Source organism: Salvia hispanica, chromosome 3 (genome assembly GCF_023119035.1).
Source record: "Salvia hispanica cultivar TCC Black 2014 chromosome 3, UniMelb_Shisp_WGS_1.0, whole genome shotgun sequence".
Taxonomy (NCBI): Eukaryota; Viridiplantae; Streptophyta; class Magnoliopsida; order Lamiales; family Lamiaceae; genus Salvia; species Salvia hispanica.
The window spans coordinates 11,213,726-11,238,012 of NC_062967.1; the positions used below are offsets into that span (position 1 = coordinate 11,213,726).

Genomic DNA, 24,287 nt, shown 5'->3' on the forward strand with positions numbered 1-24,287 from the left:
CTAAAAATGAAAACACATGTATCTCTACTTTCACTATCTCTTAGAGCTTTACTCTCTCCACTTAACACACAAAATAAAGCTGCATAAAATCTCATGCCGCCCAAAGAAGGGATCATCTTCCCTAGTACGAAGCGAGTAAGTTAGTTTCGAATCCTAACATTTGAAGTATAATTTAGTTTTGAATAAAAAAATAGACCACAATAGAAGGTAGAACATGGAAATCCAATCCTTTTCATTATGCTCCCTCTGTTCCATGTTAACAAAGTCATTTTACTAGTTTGAAAAGTTTTAAGTTAATTGATCCAATTCTATTTTTGGCAAAAATTAACAATCTCTTTTACTTTATTTTCTTTTCATCTCTTTTACTTTATTCACCATCCACTTACCACACTATTTTTAAACTCGCAACAACGACTTCAAAGATTACTAGGAAAATTTAAAAGCCGAAAATAATATGTGTTCGGTGGTTTACGTCATAGGATGCATTTGATAGCCTTCAACACCCGGGATGCCAAAAAGAAGGCGGTATCTCCTCTAATCAAAATTCTTCCAATGGGCAGCAATCAGCAGTAAAATTGCATTCTCAACAGATTCCAATTTAGACACGTACTTCATCGATAATACTATATTCTTGCTTCATATAGTACTTTTTACATTGATGGATAGAGAAGCCTAATACACTAGCTAATATGCAACTTCATAAGAGTTATGATGATTTCAAAAAATGATATAAACAACTAGTCAGGATCAAAATCCATGTATATCTTCAATCTCAAAGTACTAAAACTCGAAATCAAGATAAAAAAGGAAAATATAAAAGATTAATTTCCACATGTCACTTATGTTCCATGCGTGCATACACATACAACATAGGAGTAATTATATTGGCTAGCATTACACCCACACACTTCTTCATTTTTTGTAATGCTAATATGTAAAAACAGAGAAGTAATTATTGTTAATAGTACTTAATTGCATAACACAACTACATAACCACATGTCTATAGACACAGTCTCACAACTAGCACACACATATATATACGTACTCCATAACTAGGAAGAATTTTGAATATTAATTTGGCGGTATAATTTTGTTAATCTATTCCTAAATATCAGTCAATAGTGCTTTAATCACCATTAATGACATCTTAATCACTAGTTCTACTAAATTACTAGAATATCCTATTAGGTGTATATGTGTATGCAATAATGTCACATAATTGACATGAAACGTGCCGAACTTTAGAGAAAAATGCTTTTCTGATAAACTAGGGGGCGTGGCGCACATTTTGATCGATAAATCATCTCATTATTTGGGAAATCAAATAATAATAAGCGTTGATATTGTGGACAAATTAGTGGGGCGTGGCGCACATTTTAAATATTTCTACCATTTTACTCCCTCCGTCCCGGATAATTCGGGTCACTTTGACCGGGCACGAGTTTTAAGAATTGTAATAAAAAGAGGGTTGAAAAAGTTAGTGGAATGTGGGTCCTACCTTTATATATTAGTTTTATAATAAAATGTGAGTAGGAATGAGTTAGTGGAATATGGGGTCCACTACCAAAAATGGTAAAAATGAAGTGGGACAAATTATGTGGGACGGACCGAAATGGAAAACTGGGACGAATTATCTGGGACGGAAGGAGTAATATTTATACATTGTGTGCATATGTACGAGGATTGTGACTATATAGGTAATTATTTACTACCCCCGTCCCACACATTTTGACCTGACACAGATTTTAAGAAATGTAATGAAAAGTGAGTTGAAAAAGTTGGTAGAATATGAGTCATACTTTTAAAGTAGTATTAGTTTTATAATAAAATATGAGTAGAAATGAGTTAGTGGAATATAAGGTCCACTACCAAAAATTGTAAAAAGTGAAGTGTGTCAAATTTTCAGGGACGGACCGAAATATTAAATTGTGTCAAAATTTGGGGAGGGAGGTAGTACTACATTAGTCAATGAGGAAGTGTTATATTGTATTATTGTTAACTCAATACTTAATTGCTAATTATAATTAAATAATAGTTATTGGATATTCCAATCAATGGCCTAGATTTTCAGTCCCGGAATGTCAGTACGATAAAAAAAACGCCAATAACGATATTAAGGTCAATTTACAGTTATAAATAACTTTTGAAAAATATTCTACAACTTTAAAACGCATATACCTTTCTTGATTTAAATTATTTTTTCACACAATATATATTAAATTAAAGATAATTTCATAAGGATTCTAACGAAATCTCACTTGCTATGTTCCGATGTCAAAATTTGAAAATTTTCAAAATTTTCAATTTTACCGTACAACAACAAATGTCAATCTAGTCTATAAAATATGTCAATATAATACATGTAGAATGTCATTCTTAAAGCAATGTGTTGACACTCTGAACGCATTATGTTGATATTTTCAAAACACTATATTGACATTTTCATCCAAAACGGTACTCCCTCTGTCCCATAATAGATGACAGACTTGGAGATTGACACGAGATTTTAGGAAAAGTTGTTTTGTGTGTTAAGTGGAGAGAGAAAATAATATATTTATATTAATGTAAGTGAGAACTTTTTCCAAAAAAGAAAATGTGACATCTTTTGTGGGACAAACTAAAATAGAAAGTGTGACATCTATTATGGGACGGAGGTAGTAGTTTTTTTTTTTATCTTTTTCGATTTAATTAATAAAAATAAAAATTACACGTGACAAATTTTAGACCACTAGATTTCTAAAATCTTACTCCCTCCGTTCGCTTTAGCAGTTCCATTGACTTTTCTGCACTCGTTTTGTGAAAATGATAGTAATAAATAGTTAAAGTGGAGAAATAATAAAGTAAAAAAGAGAATAATGTAGATAAGACTCTTCTCTATATTATTCTCTTTTTTACTTTATTATTTCTCCACTTTGACTATTTATTATCATTTTTATAAAACAAGTGCAGAAAAGTCAATGAGACTGCTAAAGCGGGACGGAGGAAATATGATTTTAAATTAGTTATAGTTAGCAATTGGAGAGTGGGTTAGCAATGAATCACGGGCCTCAGTCAATTATATTTATAAAGTTTTTTTCTCTCTCATATTTTACTCTAGCTTACTTTATTCTCTTTATTTTAACCTTTAACACGTTAATTTTCTTACCTCTCGTATTAAAAATAAATATCTTTACTAACTTAGGACGGAGGGTGAGTATAAAAATATTGTTGAATTATTATAAGCAGAAAATATGCACTGTTTTATTAGAGAGAAATTGACCAAAATAAAAGATAAATGATTTTATAAGTAATTTGAAATAGTATAGAATATGACTACGGATTAAGGACAAAAACAACATAAAAATCCCTTTATCAATACAGTAGTATAAAAAGATGCTTTAGCACTGGGAGAACAAAACAAAATGGGCCTAAATGAAAGGTTGGGCCAAATTGAGAAATTTTGTGGCCCAACTCTTAAGTATAAAATTATTCATCGTCGAGTAAACCTAATTTTTAATGAAACTATAAGCGGGGAACAGTGCCCAATTCTAAAAAACTCAAAATTCAATACGGGCCTTTTACGGGCTGGGGCTGACACGAGCTATCTAAATATTTTTATTTGCGAACCAAACAACAAGTTAGTCTAGGATAAAATTATGCATCCTATCAAAGTATAGTTATCATAATTTTTTTTAAGTTGCTAACTAGCTTAATTTACTAACACTGATAACTTGTCAATGTATCTATATTAAAAATATCAACACAATGATATTGATATAAGGACAAAAATTATGTATTTGTATTCACATTTTTAATATGCAGAGTTGACAAGTTAACAATTGAGTATATCTCTATAAAATAGAGCCTGAAAATATTTAATTTGAGTCATCTGTATTATAAATTTATAATCTTTCTATTGAATGCTCCAAATTAGGAGTCTCGTGTAAAGTTATTCACTTTTAATTTCAATGGATAGGAATGATACAGCCAAACTAGCGGGGAAAATAGGACAAAATAAAAGTGTAGACAAGAATACGAAGCGACCAATAATTGAATTCTTATTGACTTAATAAAGATTAATACATAGTACACAATCTAAGTCGAACATTTTTATATTGGATTAATTAACAAATGAAGGCAGCTGGAGAAGACAAAAAACAGAACACCAAGAGCATCTTGGGCCTCGCAGATGCAGATGATCATGTTTCATTTATTTAACAATATGGAGTAAGTTATATAAGGAGTACATATTTTAGTTGTAAATATGAGATTTTAAAAAAAATATATCCATACTTTTAGTTAAAAGTATGAGATATCAATGCATATATGCTTCATTACCAACTTAGTACACTTTTCAGTAATAGCGGCTTAGTGTTAAATTTCGTTGAAAAAAAACAGAATCGGGTCGGGTAGGAAAATCAATACAATTGGAAATAATTAATGATAATTGATACATGTGACTATTTTTTTTAAGTATATGGAAAAAATTGGAAAGAGAGCTGAGTATTAGGTTTTAGGGAATAATTTGCACTATTTATTTACTAAACTATTATAAATGTTTATTTAGTGTCTGATCAAATGCCAGCAAGTTTAATAATTGTGGGTTATCACATAAAATTATTAAACTTTTGTTTCGCGTCATACCACCATCTTAACGGCCGGCATGCCTGAGATCTCATTTGTCTACAAAATGTTTCATTTCCACTAAACAAAAATAATGGTAATATAAATTGTAAACGAATTAAAATATAAGTATATTTTAATATTAAAGTTGTCGTCTGGCTGTCCAATAAGAGAAAAAAAATCTATTTGGTCGAGACTGTGTGTCTCTATAATTCATAATCACAAAATAATTCAATAATCACAATACTGAATATTCTATGCAACGGATACATTGTACAGAATCCTCACGCTTCGAGTCATTAGTGGTTAGTTACTTAGTTAGGTAGTCTCGTTCTTTTGTTTGCGGAACAATTAATGTTAATTAGTATGTTAATTACATAGATTCTAAATGGCTAAAATTGCAGCTCTAGAAGCTAAATCAAAGGATTTTTTCGACGTCATAAAAAAAATATATAGAACGTTGTTGAATATTATGGACCATCATCATTTGGGCTGAATCTGTTTGTGAGTTATTGATTGCGAGGCTCGCGTAACATTCACTTATCTGGATGTAAACAATGGCCGCCACATGTGTACTCCACTCAATGCAGTTGTTGTGCAACCTGAGCCACAATATCATCATCTCCTTGTTTTTCTTTGGTCTTTCTTCCGGTGTTGTACAGATCCTTTAGGATCTATGTTCTTGTGTTACCAATCCACTCTATTGAGCTATGCAGGTGATACAATCGTGAACAGGTTGGTATTTGAATCGGTCAAAGATTCGGACTACTGCTAGGGTTGTTACTTGTAGAGGTGTCAAGTGGGTCGGGCCGGCCCAGCCCGGCCCGGGCCCGGCGAGGCCCAACGACTTTTCAGCCCAGCCCGGCCCAGGCCCATGTTTGTGCCGGGCCGGGCCGGGCCGGGCCTGGGTTTTGGTATAAATAATGGGCCCAGCCCGAGCCCGGGCCCAGTTGGTAAGTGGGCCGGGCTGGGCCGGTCCTGGGCCAAGTTTAAAATTTTTATTGTGCTAGATAAATATTAATTTTTCTATATTGGAATAGTATATAGTGTATAATGATTTATAAATATATATTTCCACAAAATAAGGTATCAAGATTTTGCTACAATTTAATATATTCCCACAAAATTTGTGTATTAATGTTATAGATTACACACGTAAATGTTACGTTATCCCACAAAATTAGAATCATGACACACTATAATTATGGAATTATTTTTAATTGAGATATATGAAGTAAAACTAATACTATCTATAATTATGCAAATCAATTAACCATTGAATTATGCAAATCAATTGTATTTATGGAAATCAAACTTGTTATAAGTTTTAGTTTAGGTTGAGTAATTAATTAATTGATTATTTTTTGCATAATATCATTAATAAAAAATTTATGAAAACATAAAAATATAAAATAATCATGCATCTAACAATATATTAATAGAAATGAATATGCATGAAATAATATCCAATCTTCATTGTTTATACTCATATAGTCATATGCATAGAAACTAATACTACTACCGTAAGGCATACACATTAATGCATATTACAATTTGCATATAAATAGTAAAATAGATAAGTAGTCATCACTATTCACTATAATTAGGGAGCTATATATGATAGAGATAAATTATTAACAACTAATCTCCATAATTATGCATATCAAAATAATTATACCACAATCAATTTTAGGATCCTCTATTTTTGAAAAAAAATAGTCAATACTACTCTATAAATATGAAAATCAAATTTATTAGTATAAGTTTTGATTTAAGTTGAGTAATAATTGATTAATTGAATATTTATGCATAATGTTATTAATAAATAGTAGATATGGACATGTTATTAGTATATTATTATGTTATCCACAATTAAAACAATTGAAAGAACAACAAATATAGGAGTAGTAGTATAAAACCAAGCAAATAATTAGATTTTGCCGGGCCTGGGCCGGTCCTGGGCCTGGGCCTGGCTTCGAGTGGGCCTGGGCTCGGGCCGGTCCTGGGTTTGTAAAAAGGCCCAATTGGAGCACAATTCATCTACTCGGCCCAGCCCAAGCCCGCTTCATTTCATTGGTGGGCCGGGCCTGGGCCGGGCTGGGTCGGCCCGGCCCATTTGACATTTCTAGTTACTTGTATCTTGCTCTTGACTTGTGGTGGATTGTGCAGCTGGTCTATTAGCTTTAGAGATTGACCACTTCTTAACAATAATAAAAAAAGATTTCGGTAATTAGTGTATCTGCAATGATCTGAACCCTGCAAAACATTTTTATTTAGTGGATCATGTGTTGTACGATTTATTAAATAAAACTCAAATATTCTAAAAAACATTAAAAATATTTTTGTCTTGTGGACTGTGATTTAGGTGGCACCAAATTTTATTATTGGTGTTGCAGTAGCCAGTAAGATGTAAAAACGATTCTTACGATCAAAATTTTAACGGACGAAAGGAAGAGACCAAATTGATTGATCATGGGTAATTTTTTATTTTCTCCAAGTATCATACCATGGATTATTGATGTTACTTCTACTTATAAGATGAAAAAGCTGGCAATTAATGAATTTCGTATGATATACAGAAGTGTGCAACATATCCAACTCTTATTATGAGGTTTTTATTAGTATTAAATTAAAAAGAAAAAAATTGAAGTATATATATGCAATTGAATTGATTTTATAATGGTACAGATCCATCCAATAAAGGAGCAATTGCTGATTTCACATTATTCGTATGATTTCAATCATAGAGGCTATATTCATTAGAAGTTGGTGGCTCCGGCATTAATATGTGGGGGGCCAAAAACACTCACTATCACACCCCATCTTGTCTTATCGCCCCGGCCAACAATTCATCTGTCGCAACAATTTATCGTTCAGTTCAATTGGCAAAATACTTTCTCTCGAACTAAAACATTGAAGTTGCAAGTCATTGCGTGTTTATAAATATAAACAATATAAATTGAAAAAAATACAATTTCAGCTTCCACATTAATAATGCTTTCCCATGAATTGATGTATAACGATAACCCATTAAGATATTTGCAAGATTAATTGAATTATACAGAGTACCAAATATTGGTTCAGTTAGGCCTCTTTTTAAAGTTTTGTATGGTCAGATAACTAAACAATTCACAGTTAGTTCGATTCTAGAATGCGCAGAACAGAATGATATTTTCTTGGGCCTAAGTTATAAGTAGATTAAATACTTCTTCGGTTGGATTGTCAATTGTGGACAATTAAAGAGAAAAAAAAATTAAAATATTAAAAGAACTCTTAAGCATGTAATCATGGATTCTAGATGCCAATTTCATAACCTAGATAACACGGCATAGAAGTGCTGGCACGACTCAAAAATTCTGACAATCAAGTCCTCCACTATGTAAAATGCTAGTACTATAAATTTTTTTCAATTAATAAATACTCTATCCGCCCAAAAAAAATAGAACACATTTACCTTCTTTTTTGGCAGTCACAAAAAATAAAGCAAACTCATTTATGGAAAGTTTTCAACAAATAATAATCCTACACATCATTCCACTAACACTACTTCTCATTTACTTTTTCTCCTTCTCTCTTATTTTTTTCCCTTCTCTCTTATTTTACCAATTCTACATTAAAACTCGTGTTATACATCAATTGCTTATTTTTTTATGAACGGAGGAAGTATAGTACTACTAGTATTCAATTGGCAGCAAACAAACAGGGGTCCATCATTCTTCATCTTGGTACACATAAAATGTCAGTCATTCAAAGTAATTATTCCCACTTCGAATAAACATAAATTTCTATTTTTAATTTTCTGGGCACTCACCTGTATACATATCCATATGCGTCTATTATTTATGTATTACCACCATTCTTGACGCTTTACTATTCTTCCCCACTATTGACTAATGACCAATTCCTACACTATTCTCTTATGATTTTCTAAGTTACTAGTAGTAATATTTTTGTTACCACAACTTTTGACTGAAGACCTTAACCAATACTTTCTCCCTATGGACCCCATTAATTATCTCATTTTTTTTGCTACTTTTGTTTGATTCAATTAAATATTTCATTTTACTTTTATTACTTTTGTTTGATTCAATTAAATATTTCATTTTACTTTTATTACATTTTGTAAACAGAGATCACATTTCATTAACTAATTACGTTCACATTCAACTTATTTTTTTCACCCACTTTCTAATTAAATAATTTCTTAAAATTCGAATCAATCAATTCATGGAGACCAGACAGACAGAACTACATTTTAGTCAACCATTGACTATACATTAAATTACACAACATCACCGTATATAAAATAAATCAAAATCATCATAGTCATTTCAAGTGTATTAGTTTTAAACTTATTTGTATATTTATAAATACGACAGATCTCAAATGAACTGTCAAGACATAGAGAAAGTCTCTGTCGCAAATATCCATTCTTTCCAATATCATTAGTTGCACACACACTAATTTAATTTAGAGATAAAACACATTTAAGACACTACACAATTCTCCTCCTTCCCTCGTCTCTGTGTGTGTCTGTCTATAGACAACAAAATGAGAGAGTTAGCATCATGTCTGAGCGATCACGCAGTGCAGGTCTCGGACACATCGTGCTCAAGCTACAAAAACATAAAGCCCTGCATCATATCCGCCCCTTCCATCCAAAACAGCGTGACATGTCTCTACAGAAGCACCCTGAAGCAGATGACGATGACGCTGACGTGGAGCCGCACCGCCTCCTCCCACGCCCTCACCATCTCCTTCGACGACGATCCCTCCGTCACTTTCAAAATCGCCTCCAATAATTCCCGCCTATTCCGCAAATCCAAAGGCTCCAAGTCTCTCCACCTCCGCTCCTCCTCCTCCAAAATCGACCTCTTCTGGGACCTCTCGGCCGCCCGCTACCACCCCGGCCCGGAGCCCCTCGACGGCTTCTACCTCGCCGTGGTCGTCGACTCCGCCCTCGCCCTGCTCCTCGGCGACAAGGCGGCGCCCCACCCTCACCAATTCGGCGCCAGCGCGGATAACAAATTGGCGCTGGTGTCGCGGCAGGAGCACCTGTCCGGGAGCGCGGTGTACTCGACGAGGGCGAGATTCAGCGAGGGCGGCGGCGCGCACGATGTGTCCATCCGGTATGGGGAGATGGAGCGGAATCCGATTCTGTGGGTGTGCGTGGACAAGAAGACGGTGATGAAGGTGAGGAAGGTGCAGTGGAATTTCAGGGGGAATCACACGATTTTTGTGGACGGAATGCTGGTGGATTTGCTGTGGGATGTTCATGACTGGTTCTACAATCCGGATTCCGGATGTGCCGTCTTCATGTTCAAGCCGAGGTCCACCGGATTGGATAGCACTACATTCTGGATGCACGACAACGACAATTCTCCTCCTCATCATCGTCGCCATCTTGATTTCTCTTTCATGATTTGTGCTTGTAAGAACTAAGTCAATTCATGTCTAATTTTGCTTCATTTCCTTTTTTTTCCCCAATTGAAACGACTTTATAATTAATTCATTTGATTCACGAGTTTATATTTTACATCTTTTGGTAATTATGACGTATTCAGTGATTCATTCACTTTTTCTATTTGCATAAAGGTTGATTGTCACATAAGTTTGGATGGTATTAGTATTTAATGTGTTTGTTCGTGTGGGTCAATTTGCTTTTCACCTTTATGTGTTTGGTTAGCCTAACTATAATTTCAATTTATGGTTGCTTAGGTTTTTGCTTTATTATTTTATTTGAGCCTAGCATTTTGTTTATTATAAAATTATTAGTTGGGGTATCAGGTAAGGATCAGATTATTGCAATTAAGTTCTCAAACTAATTCATCTTTTTACACATTATACTTAATCTTTTAGAGTGTTTTGATAATGTTTCAATCTCATTCGATTTATTACAAATTTGATCTTTTTATTGTTTCATACTACTAATATTTTGAAAAACTAAAAATTTACGCACTAATTCCTAACTCTCGACTACACAGTCGCCAAACATTTTAACGGTGAAATTTACAGTAAAAACGACAATCCAAAGGCTTCAAAAGTTCTCAATCAATTAGAAATTTTGTCGTTAAGTTTAGGTCTGAACTTCAAACTCGTGAAAAAAAAATAGAATAATCTAATTCGCAACAAAACGAAAGAATATTAAGGATGTTATTAAAACATTTAAAAATTATGGCTAATTTGTAATTTGGTCAAAAGTTTGGAATTCAAATTTCAATATCTCTTTAATGCTATTGGTTGTCCAATACGATAGATAAACTCACTCATAATTGATTGTTGAAATTGTTCACAATTTGGCACCCATGTGCATGACTTACAAGAATCCTTATAGTAGCAAAAAGATCAGATCAAAAGAACACAAAAGGCACCAAAAATACTCATTTGGTGTTTGAAGGATTGTTATGAAGATATTTTCTGCTTTTCTATATATCTCGATAAAGATTGCCTTAAGCACGAAAAAGTCAAAAATTAGAGAATATTTAGAAAATGACATGATTTTTATCGAGAAGGACAATGGCATGATATAGTGGTCTGTTCAATTTTAGAAAACTTCGTTTTCAATTAATTTACAATTTCTTGAATTGTTTTAGGAGCAAAGTATATTAAAAATGGGAGTATACTTTGGATTTAAAAAATGAAATCTAAACTAGAAAATGAGTAATCTCTTTTTGTAGTAGTAGTAGTACTAATCTTTTTTTGTAACAATAGACATATCAATGTTAGTAGTAGTACTTGATTAGCCTGCAAAATTTCACCTTTATATGTAACAACTAACAACAAAGAAACACTTACCTACTCATTTGAAAGTTGAGAAAGCAACAAGAAATCAACATCCAATTAAGAAAGACAGCAGAAAAGGTGTCACAAGAATTACATTGAGGAAAGCAGCAAGTGAGAATTGAATTTGATTAGATGAGAAAGAGACCCCATTAAAATGGCTGTTTGTGCCTCAATTTTTGGACCACGTTATCAGAATTTGAACAGAAAAGCCCCTTATTTCGGGCTATGCAACTGGTGGTTCTCAGTTTGTTTCAACAGATGTAAACCCACAAATTTGTACTACATCTTCTGAGCTGCCGTGTGTGCCTATTTATTGCATAGCACTCAACTTACTTATAAAAGCCTATCTATTATGGAGTGTTAAAGTTAAACAAAAACTGAAAATCTAACGAGAGGTGAGCAAACATTTCAAGAAGACAATAGTCACAACACCCACAAACGTCAATTGCATTGGAATGACTCGAAATGGGTTAAGTGATGCAGTTGTATCTGTTAACGCTGGCGACACCGAAAACGTAAGTGACGTCCCTTGCCATGGCGTACGATGGATTTTGGCCATTGGACATCATTTAAGGGACGGAATCGTCATTTTATATCTTTTAGAAATTTTATTTATAATTTCTGTAATTGTGTTGTTTCCCTTTGAGATAGTGGCTTTTTTTTATCATTATTTCAAATTCATGTAACTAAAGTAGTTTTTCTGATCGATCATCTTTTGACACTTTTGCATCATTAAGACCCTAATTCAAATGACACGATGAGATATTAAATGATAACTACCTAAACAGTGAGATATTTTGATGTAAATGTTCCAAATAATGAGATAAAATCAATTATTTACACAATAAAAAAATCGTAAACTTATCATTTTGATTATATACTCCTATGATTTTCCCAAATACGAATGAAACACGTCACTTATCTAATCTAATTATACTTACCCAATTATGAATGAAATTAACACATAATTTGTCTAATCTACAGTCAAACATATTTACATAATTCATTTTCGTGAAATAATGTAACTGCATATAATACAGTCAAACATGAGGGGTATAAAATGAAATTTACTAAAGAAGCTGAAAAGTGTGCTGATCTTGGCGACATATTTAATCCATAAATAGTGGTAGATTGCAAAACTTATCATAATATTCTTTTTTTTCATTTTTGTTAGTCCATCGATCCGATCAACTTTAATGAGATTTTCCAACTTAACTTAAATGAGATTTTCTTCTTGACAAAATACAGTAGGCAATGAATTTTATGTTGGTAATATCTTGATTCATCTCGAATATTAATAGACGCTTCAAAATGAGAATGAGCATCACAAAAAGAAGAAAAATAAAATAAACTTACCCAGCCATGGTCTTGTTGTCTATGTTTTACTACTACCTTTTTGGCACAATGCTCACAAAATTTGTCTTATTTCTTCATCTTGTTTTGAAGCAAAATCATGAAAATAAATTGGTGGAAAACGACGTCGAATCGGAAGAAGAGGTGGAGGCGTTGCAGAAGCAACCTGTGGAAAAAGAGTTAAGTTTGGAGAAGAAATGGTGGACAAAAGGCTTAGTTTGTGGTAAATTTTTTAATTTTGCTTCTTCACATGATGATGACCGATGTAGTTTACATGAAGAAGCTGGATTTTGCGATTGCTATGTCCAAATCCCACAAAACTGAAAACCTTTCTTAACATTTGAGTAACATAATGTAATTTAGTCGTCACATAATGATGGTTATATGTATTTGATCTATTTTTTTGTACTTCTTGCTCAAATTTATTAGCATTTTACCTGATTAAGATAGCTATGTTTACGAGGGTTCGTTGATAAACACCTGAACGCTGTAGTATGATATTGTCCACTTTGTTCTTTGGGTCAAGTCCTCGCAATTTTATTCTTAGACACTAAAAAGCCCCATATTAATGGACTTGGAAAGTCATATTTTGTGCAATTTACTTATTTTTCGATGTGGGACGTGATTTGCCCCTTCCATTTAATGGAAGGGCATGAGCATGATGAGTTGAGCACTGATGAAAACGAAATGAGTCCAAAACCACTTATCCACTGAGAAAATTCGAATCCATCAGAGCCCATTGCATATATCACACCAGACACCACTCGTGGAATCACCATAATCTCATAATTATCTTTCACGTGACAACTATATTACCAAAATGTTGAAAATATATTTAACATGACAGGAATGTGAAAACTATACTGCACATATATTGCAGTTGGCCCACTTGAGCCTTGCAAAATACTACTACTACTTCTACTACACTAGTTCTACACATGAATAATATTATGATGTTGGTATTTAAACGAAGTAGCTTCCTAACCCACAAACAAAACTTGATTGCAAGATCAAGGATCTAAACTTGCAAATATAGAACCAAAAATAGGAATGAAATCATGAAAGCAAGAAACAAAACTGAGCAAGTAGGAATTTCAGTTGAACTAATTACTCTGCACTCTTCAATTACATCTAATAAAAAGGCAATCCAAAACTCCCACAAGTGTAAGAAAACCAGATAAACACCATATGACCTTCAAGTAGTGCAAGAACACATAGATAACAGACTGCATTTCTGATACATACATAGCTAATGTGGTGATTAGAGCAGTTGAAGAGAATCAAGGAGTTGGAAACCGATGATGAGTTTGTTTGTGTGGTTGATTTGGAATAGGCCCATCATTAGAGCTTCTCGGATTTGCAGAGGATGATTTGGCTTACGAATTTTGATGTACCCTTCATTTATACATATTGTGAGATGAAAAGTTGAACATATCAGAGAATCTATTAGCACTTTCTGTTATGATATTCTTGCTTCTTTGACATCAAGAAAAAGGATTTCCTCTTTTTTGTAATCAGAAAAGTTGAACTAAAAGAATTCCTCAATGCCTAAGCAGTTTTTCAATATGAAAGCAGAATGCAGTCTAGATTTGGCAGTGCTCAAATAATCAAAACGAATATATGTTGAGGCAACAAAGTTCAAAAAAAAAATAAAAAAATCTAAAATTTAAGATCCCATAACTCATTCATTAAACTGCAGAACATATATATTCTGATACATCAAGAGCAGTCGTAGTAGAAGTTAAACAAAAGCAACTCCAACTCCATTATTAGGCTACAGAACAGAATCCATGCAAGTAAACCTCAAACACAAACACACAACACACACACTAGACATATAGGAATTAAGAGAATATCAAGCAGCAGGTTTGACAGTTTTAGCTGGGAAGTCAAGGAGAATAGCCTTGTCAATCACAGCAGAGAATGTGGTCGAAAACTCGACGTGATTCGGATGAGCAGCAAACGCAGCGAAATCCTCCTTGCTTCCGAATGTCATCAAGAACGAGTGCGTAAATCCTTGCCTCAGAACATCAGGGCTCTCCTTATCTTGCCCCCTGCCCAAATCAATATCATAAACAATTTTATTACAATGATCATATGGAAATGGTTAACTACCTAGTACTACTAACCAGACAAAGGACTTGACAGTATCCATTTCGGAGACGAGCTTCTCCAATCCCTGCAAGACGTCGTCCACAACGACGTCGTCTTTGAACTTCACCAGCACAAGATGATTGAATTCAGCCATTTCTGACCCAAAATGAATAACCACACCCTTACTATATATGCACACAATTTGAGTGAGAATTGGACAGTCAAGAGTGTCGCACATTAAACTTGGACAATGTAAGATTTTTAAAGGCTAGTCTGTTCTAGTGGGGCCAATTCCCACTAGCCTTCTCTGTGTTTTTCACATTTTCTCACCCAATTTTTCAACTTTGAATTTTCAATTCTCACATTTTCTCACCCAATTTTTCAACTTTGAATTTTCAATTCAATTGGGTCCTCTGGCTTATTCCAGCTATATCTTCATTCTATATGTTCCTCTACATGTATGTTTTTTGTTTGTGAAAATCAAACTTTGAGTATATAAGGTCACACCTCCAAAAATGGTTGTGCAAGAACATTTATAATTGGAAATAAGATCTTTTGTTATATTTTTTGAATCATATATTTTGTATTTACTACTACTAATGCATGTCACATGTGTTAAATATCATATCATATCATATGAAAAAAATTAGTGTGGGTGGAGCAAGAATCCAAATAAATAAAAATAAAAGTGGTCTCTCCTCTTCACTGTTTTGTAACAAGTTGTTTACTGAATGGCTACTGTGGTAGTGGTAGTGGTAGTGCCTTAGCTGTCATCAATGGAATACTAATTTCTTGTAAAAAACAGACATATAACTCTGAATTGAGCAAATTGGATTCTAGTTATTAGAACAGCATTGTGTTCCATATCTCAATAGTTTATAATGCTCCTATCATTTTATCATACACGAAAATCCTATAATCTATTTACTATCAGAAAAGTTTATATGGAAGCAATATAGATTTTGATATATAGTATTTTTAATATTTTTTAAGAATAGTTTAATACTCTAACTAGTAATACTCCCTAAACCCTTTATACTGCTGCTACTACTACTATTCAGACCCCAAATATTCGATCGACCCTTAACTATTCAAGCGCAGCCCATACCTCGACTCATGTCACACACGCACAGTAACGCATAACACGTGACCTGACCTCGAGTCTTAGGTGCGGACCAAATTTCCTGGCATACTTACTGACTACTGAGAGTGCTGCGAGAATATATAATTTTTATCTTTTTTTTTTCTAAAAGATTGATTATGATAAACTTTTCTCGGAATATTTCTTCCCAATTTTACTAGTGAATCTAGTGATTGTTTATTTATTGAATGGTATATATATACTTGTTACACTCTAATAATGCACGTTCCACATCATAATTTTTATGTGTGGCGCATAATTTTACTAGCAATAAATGTAGAGCGTAATTTGAAAAAAAAAATCATTATAATAATGGATAGAAAGTCTATTGCAATTTGCAAGTCATATCACGTATATGTCCCATTTCTAGCCAATGTGATGTGATTAATTGTATACGTGAACGAAATCGTTGATACAACATCACTTGTCTGCTCCATCGCCTGTTGCTGTTTCAAAAAGCGATGTCGTGAAAACATAATTATTTCGAGTCATAAATATAGGATTTTTATTATTCAATCATCCATTGATTACACGAAAAAAAAAATGACTGAAGAATTTACATATGAATGCAGGTATTTTGTATATAAAATTCTAAAATATGACGCTACTTAGGTGACACATATTATATGTAAATAAAACACACATTTGGAGATGGAGAGCGCATGTGACAGTAACACACAACGGCTAATTCCTAAACAATTTAGGAACTTAATTTGACCTAATTCTTGTCGACACATTTAATTAATTCTAGGCAAAACACATTCTTAGGTCCTTATACTTTAATCAAATTGTTCATTAGGTCCTCGTACAATTTTTTCGATTTAATAGGTCCTTATACCTTTTTCATAAATTTCATCACATCCTCGTACAATTTTTTCGTTTTAATAGGTCCTTATACTTTGATTATAAATTTTATTAGGTCCTTATACAATTTTTTATTTTAAGATATTTTTTACTTTTATCTTAGATAATAATTTATATTTAATTAATTAAATTTAATGAACCTTTTAATTTTATTATTTAACTTATCTTATGATTATGAATATTCAGGGAAACGTATTTTTCAATATAAATATAAATAATCAATTGAAAATTCGGATAGTTATACTAAAAAAACACTTCGATTTTAATCTTCAATCATCACGGTTAATCTTTTTATTATTCTCTACAACTTATTGAGATTATTGGATAACAAGATGATATTATCTTTATAGACTATGCTAAGTTAAATAATGGAATATTAAAAAGTTCATTAAGTTTAATTAAATATATATTATTATCCAAGATAAATGTAAAAAAGTCCCTAAAATAAAAGATTGTACAAGGATCTAATGAAATTTATGATAAAAGTATAAGGACCTACTAAAACGAAAAATCGTACGAGGACCTGATAAAAATATTGTGAAAAGTATAAGGACCTATTAAAACGAAAAAATTGTACAAGGACCTAATTAACATTTTGACTAAAGTATAAGGACCTAAGAATGTGTTTTGCCTTAATTCTACAATAACATCATTTTTTTTATTCGTAGTAAAGTATTCATGCTTGTTGTCAATCTAATATGAAGGTTATATATAGCCTAGCGATAAGCATATGATCGATCTTAATTAAGGGAGATGTTAGTTATTTCTTCTTGTTTCTTCGATTGCTTGCAAATATGTTGATTTAGTTGAGTGGGGAATACAACCATGTAGCTATCGAGCTCAATTAGATCTCACGAACTATAGGTTTATGCTTATAAATTATAATTCGATCGAGGTCTTCCTCTGTAGGAAAATGTCGTGAGCTGCTTTTGACAATCCAACCATGTGTAGGATTGGACCTTTATCCTTTTATTCGAACCCGATGTGTACCCCAATTATAGGTATATGTACTACATCTTTATACGATCTCTTGGATGGCAAGGTGTAATCTCCCAATTTTATGAAGAAATAAGTAGAAAAGAGATGAAAGTGTGGCCAGAAGAAATAGCCGACAAGAAAGGGAGATGGCTCGTGCACAAGAACGTGGAATTCCTAATAAAATCAGTGTGTGTCCAAAAGTACTCTGCAAAAGAGGAATAATAATGCAAGATTTCCATAAAGTTGAAGACTATAATCATACCATCTCTATAAAGACTATAGTCAGTTCTCAGACAAACGCAAAATGATGTATGGAATCTATTGCACGAACAACTATAGAGACATTTTTCATTGTTTCAGCTTTCAATTATTCATATACCCAACCAATCTTTAGTGTAATAATTCATTAAATATGGAGTATGAACTAATTAAGTTACTTACCCGTTTAAAATTAATTCATTAGAATAAATGGTAAATTAACTTGTAGTAGTTTTATTATTCGTTTTGTCACTCAGAGTAGTTAAATAGGTGCCTAAGTGTGTTAGATATAACATGAAATTAGTAAAAACATATCAACGTCGTTTTTATTGCAAAAAGAAAAATACATGAATATAGTATGATTCCGTTGGCTGTTGCTATTGATTTTATTCACTTTTTCTTTTTCCTTCTTTCAATTATGGATGGGCACATTACTTTACGTCTATTTCATTGAAAAGTATGTATGGATGTTTTAATTCCAATTCTCATTGTAATTTCTTTTAATTCATATTTTTTTAATTGGGATCCAAATAATTACTCCATAGGTCTCTAAAAACAGAAACTTTTGAAATGACACGGTATTTAATGAAAAATTGGTAAGTGAGATAGAGATAGAAAGAAAAATGTGTTATTGAAAAAATGGATCTCACCTGGTTAAAGAGAAAGAAAAATCCTAAAATAGAAGAGGACGAATAAAAAAGGAAAGAGTTTATCAAATTTATTGCACCAAAAATCTTGAATACGTAAACCCCTCTTCACCGTTGGCATTTAACCTTCAATTATAGGTCATCGAAGCGTGAAAGAAAGTGAGCTCCTCAATATTGTTGAGTTGTGTAACTGTAAGTTTAATTTGATTATGAAACAACCACTTTTAATTTAGGACTATAAGTTGTACTACTATAAATATGTAATTAATTCTATACCAACGGCTATAGTAAATAACATAAGGACTATGAATAGAGTTATCATTTTCAAAGCACAAGACCATTAATTTGTTTTAACAGATTGGGCCGGTAAAAGTCTATTGGGCCAATAAATCGTTACCGCCCATAATAAATAAAGACAAATTTATTGTCAAAGTAAGCGCCAAGTCCAACACAGACATTTTGTTGCCGCGAGTCAAAGCTTTGTCATTTAATTAAGGTTTCTTTTTTATTTGGTGATTGATAATGTCGAGAGTCAAAACCATTATTCTTAATTTATCGTAAAATAATGATCATATATAACAGTCATTTTCGTTATAAAAACCAAAGTATTCTGGTCAATAGCAAAACAATACATACAACCGTCCTTAACAGTAATGTTTGATTGGAAATTTGGAATGTTATCAATATATGATATTGTGTCACAGCCCACACCATTTTATTTTATCCGAAAATATTCATAATAAAATTTACGAACTGTGGAATTTTTGACAAAAACGTTTAATTTTTCCAACTTAAGATTAGTATATATGTCTCACCCCTAACTAAAAGATTCACTCTGAAATATAGCTAGATTGAACATTTTAATAAGAATTTGCAAATTTAAGAATTTATTAAGTGCTCGACTATTTAATTAGAGGTTATATTCACTCTTTTAAGAATACTAGTAGGCGATTTTCGGTTTTTCACGTAAAATAGTAATAAGATACTAATTTATGATAGGTTTTGAGATTATTTAGTATAAGAGGATTAGTTATGACTTATGATTAATTATTATATGACTATTCATCTATGATTAAATCATAAGATTTAATCTTATAAACCAAACATCATGGAAATTTAATTATGAAATATAATATTGTAAACCACATATCCCTAATGTATTACTTTTATCTAAATCACCTAAAAATTTGCAATAAAATTTTGAAATCAACCAAGACTTTTGCACTGCATTACCGTTTATACTTTATACCTTTCTGCCCGTCCAAATTATTTGTTTGAATAGTTGATTAATCGCAATCTAACAAGAGAAGTGCCACCTTCTTTGTCATATCAATATATAATCTCATAATCTCATTAAGGGAAACTAAATCCTTAATGGTGGTTGGTAATTGCCTAACTGGTATAGGGAGATGGAATGGAAATTGAATCTACAGTCACAAATTTTGCGATCTCAATTAAATTATACTTTTTTTTTATTCCGTTACAATGAAACGTTTTTTTTTTAAATTGTCTAATATAAAATAAAATATTTTCTAAAATGAAAATAGTAATATCCCTATTTTTTTCTCCATCTTACATTATTATTATTTTTATTAATTCATGAAATAATAAATATTTTATATTTAATGGAACAAAAATGAAAGTGTAAATAGTCGTATGATTTTTAATTAGGAATTATTATCATTCTACTACCTCCGTCCCTCAAATTTTGACACAGTTTACTATTTTGGTCCGTCCCCCAAATTTTGACACACATCACTTTTTAACCATTTTTGGTAGTAGACTTCATATTCCACTAACGCATTCTTACTCACATTTTATTATAAAACTAATACTTTAAAAGTAGGACCCACATCCTACCAACTTTTTCAACTCACTTTTCATTACATTTCTTAAAATTCGTGCCGAGTCAAAGTGTGTCAAAATTTAGGGGACGGAGGTAGTAGGATATATGTCCATATTTTAAGGATGTTATTAACAGTCAATTTTTATTGCAACACGTGCAGTCCAAATTTTGCAAGAGAAGCACACGTGTAGCCAAATGTTTGACAAATTGACATCGTCAACGTCACGTGCAGCCAAAAATTTGAGAGCCACAGACCTCGAAATGTTTCCCTGAATATAGAAAAACACGTGAGTCTCTAAAGTCAACGCCATATCTGGATACTTCCATTCCATCCAGGGTTATATTAATAGTTCTATAAATAGTATACACAACAAATTCAAAACTCCAACAACATTCAACATACACACATCTCCTTATAATCTTTATACGTTACAATTAGAACTATCTATGAATTCGGAAGCTCCAAATTCATCAACCGAGCCTTGTAAGATGAAGAAAAGAGGCGCGAAGAAAAGAAGCCCCCGCCCCAGGCCGCCTTCGTTGGATACAGGAAACATTAATGGAAGTAGTAGTAGTAGTTTGAAAAAGGAAGAGGTGGTGGAGTTTGTGGATGAGGAGGCATTGTATAACATGCCGCTGCTGGTGGATAGCATGGCACAAGGGATGCTTCTCACTCCCCCAGCTCTCAAGAAGGGTTTTAATTGGACTCATGACAATCCTCATATCGACTTCGACTTCACTCTCTGGAAACACTAGTTCTACTTCTACTTCTACTTCGACATATATATGCATCTCTCATGAGATTATGTTTGTTATGAGCTGCCACTTCAACTAAATGAAAATATATCTTATACCTACAATATACTTTAATTCCTATTTTATTAGCAATAACAATTTGTTGGGGCTTTTGCATGAAATTCGCACATTTCTAAGGGTGAAAAAACACTTAAATGTTGGTACGTACTTACACTATTCACGTGCTTTCTGCACTATATATGCACAACTTTATATATACATGCAAAAACTATTTACATATATTATTTTTTTATTCTTTTCATCTTAATATATACTACTCGATATTAAAAACTTATAAATAAAATTATGAAACAGAAATTAACACTACCCCATCCAAAAAAATAGGCTTTCACAGTTGACAGCCAATATTTTAATGCAAAATTAATGGTAAAATAAGAGATATAAAGTGTAAAAAAGAAGTGGTTCAAATGTTATTAGTGAAAAATAAAATTCACCTCATCAAAGAAGAAACCCTACTATAAATAGATAAGGACTAATTTTGGTGGACTGCCTAAAATGTGTGTCGGTGTCATGTGCTCAATGCAACTGTGAATACACACACGGTTGCAAATACCATAAACAGATGATTTTAAACTCCTATTACTCTATATGGGAAATGATTTTCGTAGTGAATTTCTACGTACATAATACCCTTAACTTTTTAATCAGACCGAACCGATTTTATATTAACCGGTTTTATTATTATTTATACTGTTTACTTACTATATTATCCCTATTATATTTTTATTATATTTTAATAGTAAAAGAAATATTAATCTTGATATAAATCTCCAAATTAAGATTTCCATATCTAAATACTCCTATCTTTCCTTTTCCCTTTTTATTTTTTGAACTTAAATTTGTCGACCATATTCTACCTCTCTCCCAATTTCTTCTAATACTTTTACGTCAATCTTCACTAAATATTAAGAGACTTTCTCTCCATCATTTATTGTTCGAAGTGAAAATTCACAATACATCACCATTTACCATTTTTTCTCCAAAATGTACCTTCTCAGCTCTTAATAATTAATTTATTCGTAATTGTATTCACTACCTCATACGAAATCTGAGATTTTTAACTGGACAAATTCACTACAAGGTTGACTACTTGACTTCATGGAAATTTTTGGGATGTCGAATTTTCAATGCTCATTGATTCGAAATCTGAAGAGAAAAAAATTGGGGATAAATCTGGTGGTCTGCGGCAGAATTCCAAATTTTGGGTGAATTGGATCGCAGAGGCGTTTGTTGACTAGTTGTGAAAAAAATAAGAACAGTGGTTAGCGGCGTTGTTGTGCTTGCGAGATAAAAATTCAGAATAGTTTTTGGAGAAAAAATGACAAATTCTGGTTTCCGTCTTGTAAGAATATTGAAATTGAGCAAGAATAAGATCCAACTTTTTAGAAATAAAGAAGTACAACATTACTTGGAGATTTAGTTTGGTAAAAGAGTGACATAGAGATTATGAAGATGACCTTTTCAGGTTTAAGAAAAAAATCAAAAGAATTGAATTCTGGGAGACGGAGTTCATAGAGTTCCTGAGAGAATAGGTGAGAGAGAATTTACTAATAATATTTAATATCGAGAAAAATAAAAATAATATTTAATATCATGAAAAATAAAAATAAAAACAAAAATAATATTACTAAAAATGATAGTATTTAATATTTACTATCGATAAAAATAAAAATGAGAGTTGGTATAGAAGAGATGCTCACACACACTCACGAATCTATCCCTCAGCATATCAAATCTCTCCTAGGTGAATTAATAATTATATTCTAATTAAATTTCCTATTCCTACTCCATCAAATTAAATCAATCCAATTCCAAATCTCTTATTCATAAGTCTATCGATCAAAAACTTTGAATATACATATCTAGTCATCTCGTCGAATTAAATTACATGCAATAATCTTGATATTTCCTAGATGAATTAGTAATTGTATTTCTAATTAATATTCTTATTCCTACTCAATCAAATTAAATCAATCCAATTCCAAATATCTTATTCATGTCTATCGATCAAAAACTTTGAATGTACATATCTAGTCCTAAAATCAATCCAATTATGGTTGAATGGAATTGCTTTATTTTTGTTTATTATTGTGTTTCAATGGAATTTGTGTATTTTTCTTCAATTTTCTATAAGTTTGGTTTCAAGATTAAGTTTATAGGTTTAGTTATTCATCGTACAAATAGAGTTTTGATATATGCGACTTCAGAAATATCGTACAAGTTACCTTTTTCATACTATATGCCATACAATTTTTTAAAATATGATTGGATAATATATTTTTTTATTGCATTTATTTAAAAATATATTAAAATTTTAAAATATTAAATAAAGATCTATTTGGTAGCAAATGAACAATATCAGGTCTCTTATCAAATTAGTCTTTATAAATCTTAATTTAAATAATTTAATATTAACAAATATGAAGTATTAATAATTTGTTATCCAATACTATTGAAGTTTCAATAATCAAATTTATAATATATGATTAAAAATAATTACTACCGTATAAATTTTGATTTAAATAATTTAATAGTATAAATAATTAGCGTTATGAAGTATTAAAAATTTGTTATAACGTACTATTGAAGTGTCAATAATCAGATTTATAATAATATATGATAAAAAAAATTACTGCTATAATTAAATTGTAATTTTCAATATTGATAAACTTATAATTTTCAATATATCTACTTTTTAGCTTAATTCACTCTAATCCAACAAATTAAAATTTGATACTACTAATATAGTAACTAAATAAGTGTATTGTTGGAATTTTAAGAATGTTATAATTTTAATTTCTTATTTCCTAAATTTGATTTCTTTAAATTCTAATATCTTGGGACGTTACAGTTGAACCTTGATAAAAAAAATTACTCCCTCCGTCCCATAAAAGTTGATACAAA

General features: G+C 31.8%; 3 protein-coding genes across 3 annotated transcripts; 2 read left to right on the top strand and 1 right to left on the bottom strand.

Moving 5' to 3' along the window:
- Positions 1-8,968: 8,968 nt before the first annotated feature.
- Positions 8,969-10,139, top strand: LOC125212988. The gene has a single exon (XM_048113310.1). It carries the CDS (start codon positions 9,155-9,157, stop codon positions 10,043-10,045), a length of 891 nt encoding a protein of 296 aa, XP_047969267.1. The 5' UTR covers positions 8,969-9,154; the 3' UTR covers positions 10,046-10,139.
- A 4,260-nt stretch (positions 10,140-14,399) lies between these two features.
- LOC125212866 (stress-response A/B barrel domain-containing protein At5g22580) lies at positions 14,400-15,071 on the bottom strand. Its single transcript, XM_048113146.1, has 2 exons — positions 14,869-15,071; positions 14,400-14,793 (listed from the first exon to the last, which is right to left on the bottom strand). Exons 1-2 carry the CDS (start codon positions 15,069-15,071, stop codon positions 14,595-14,597), a joined length of 402 nt encoding a protein of 133 aa, XP_047969103.1. The 3' UTR covers positions 14,400-14,594.
- Positions 15,072-21,014: 5,943 nt separating this feature from the next.
- Positions 21,015-21,323, top strand: LOC125209261 (dehydration-responsive element-binding protein 1F-like). Its single transcript, XM_048108867.1, has one exon. The coding sequence runs from the start codon at positions 21,015-21,017 to the stop codon at positions 21,321-21,323; it is 309 nt and encodes a 102-aa protein (XP_047964824.1).
- The last annotated feature ends 2,964 nt before the right edge of the window (positions 21,324-24,287 follow it).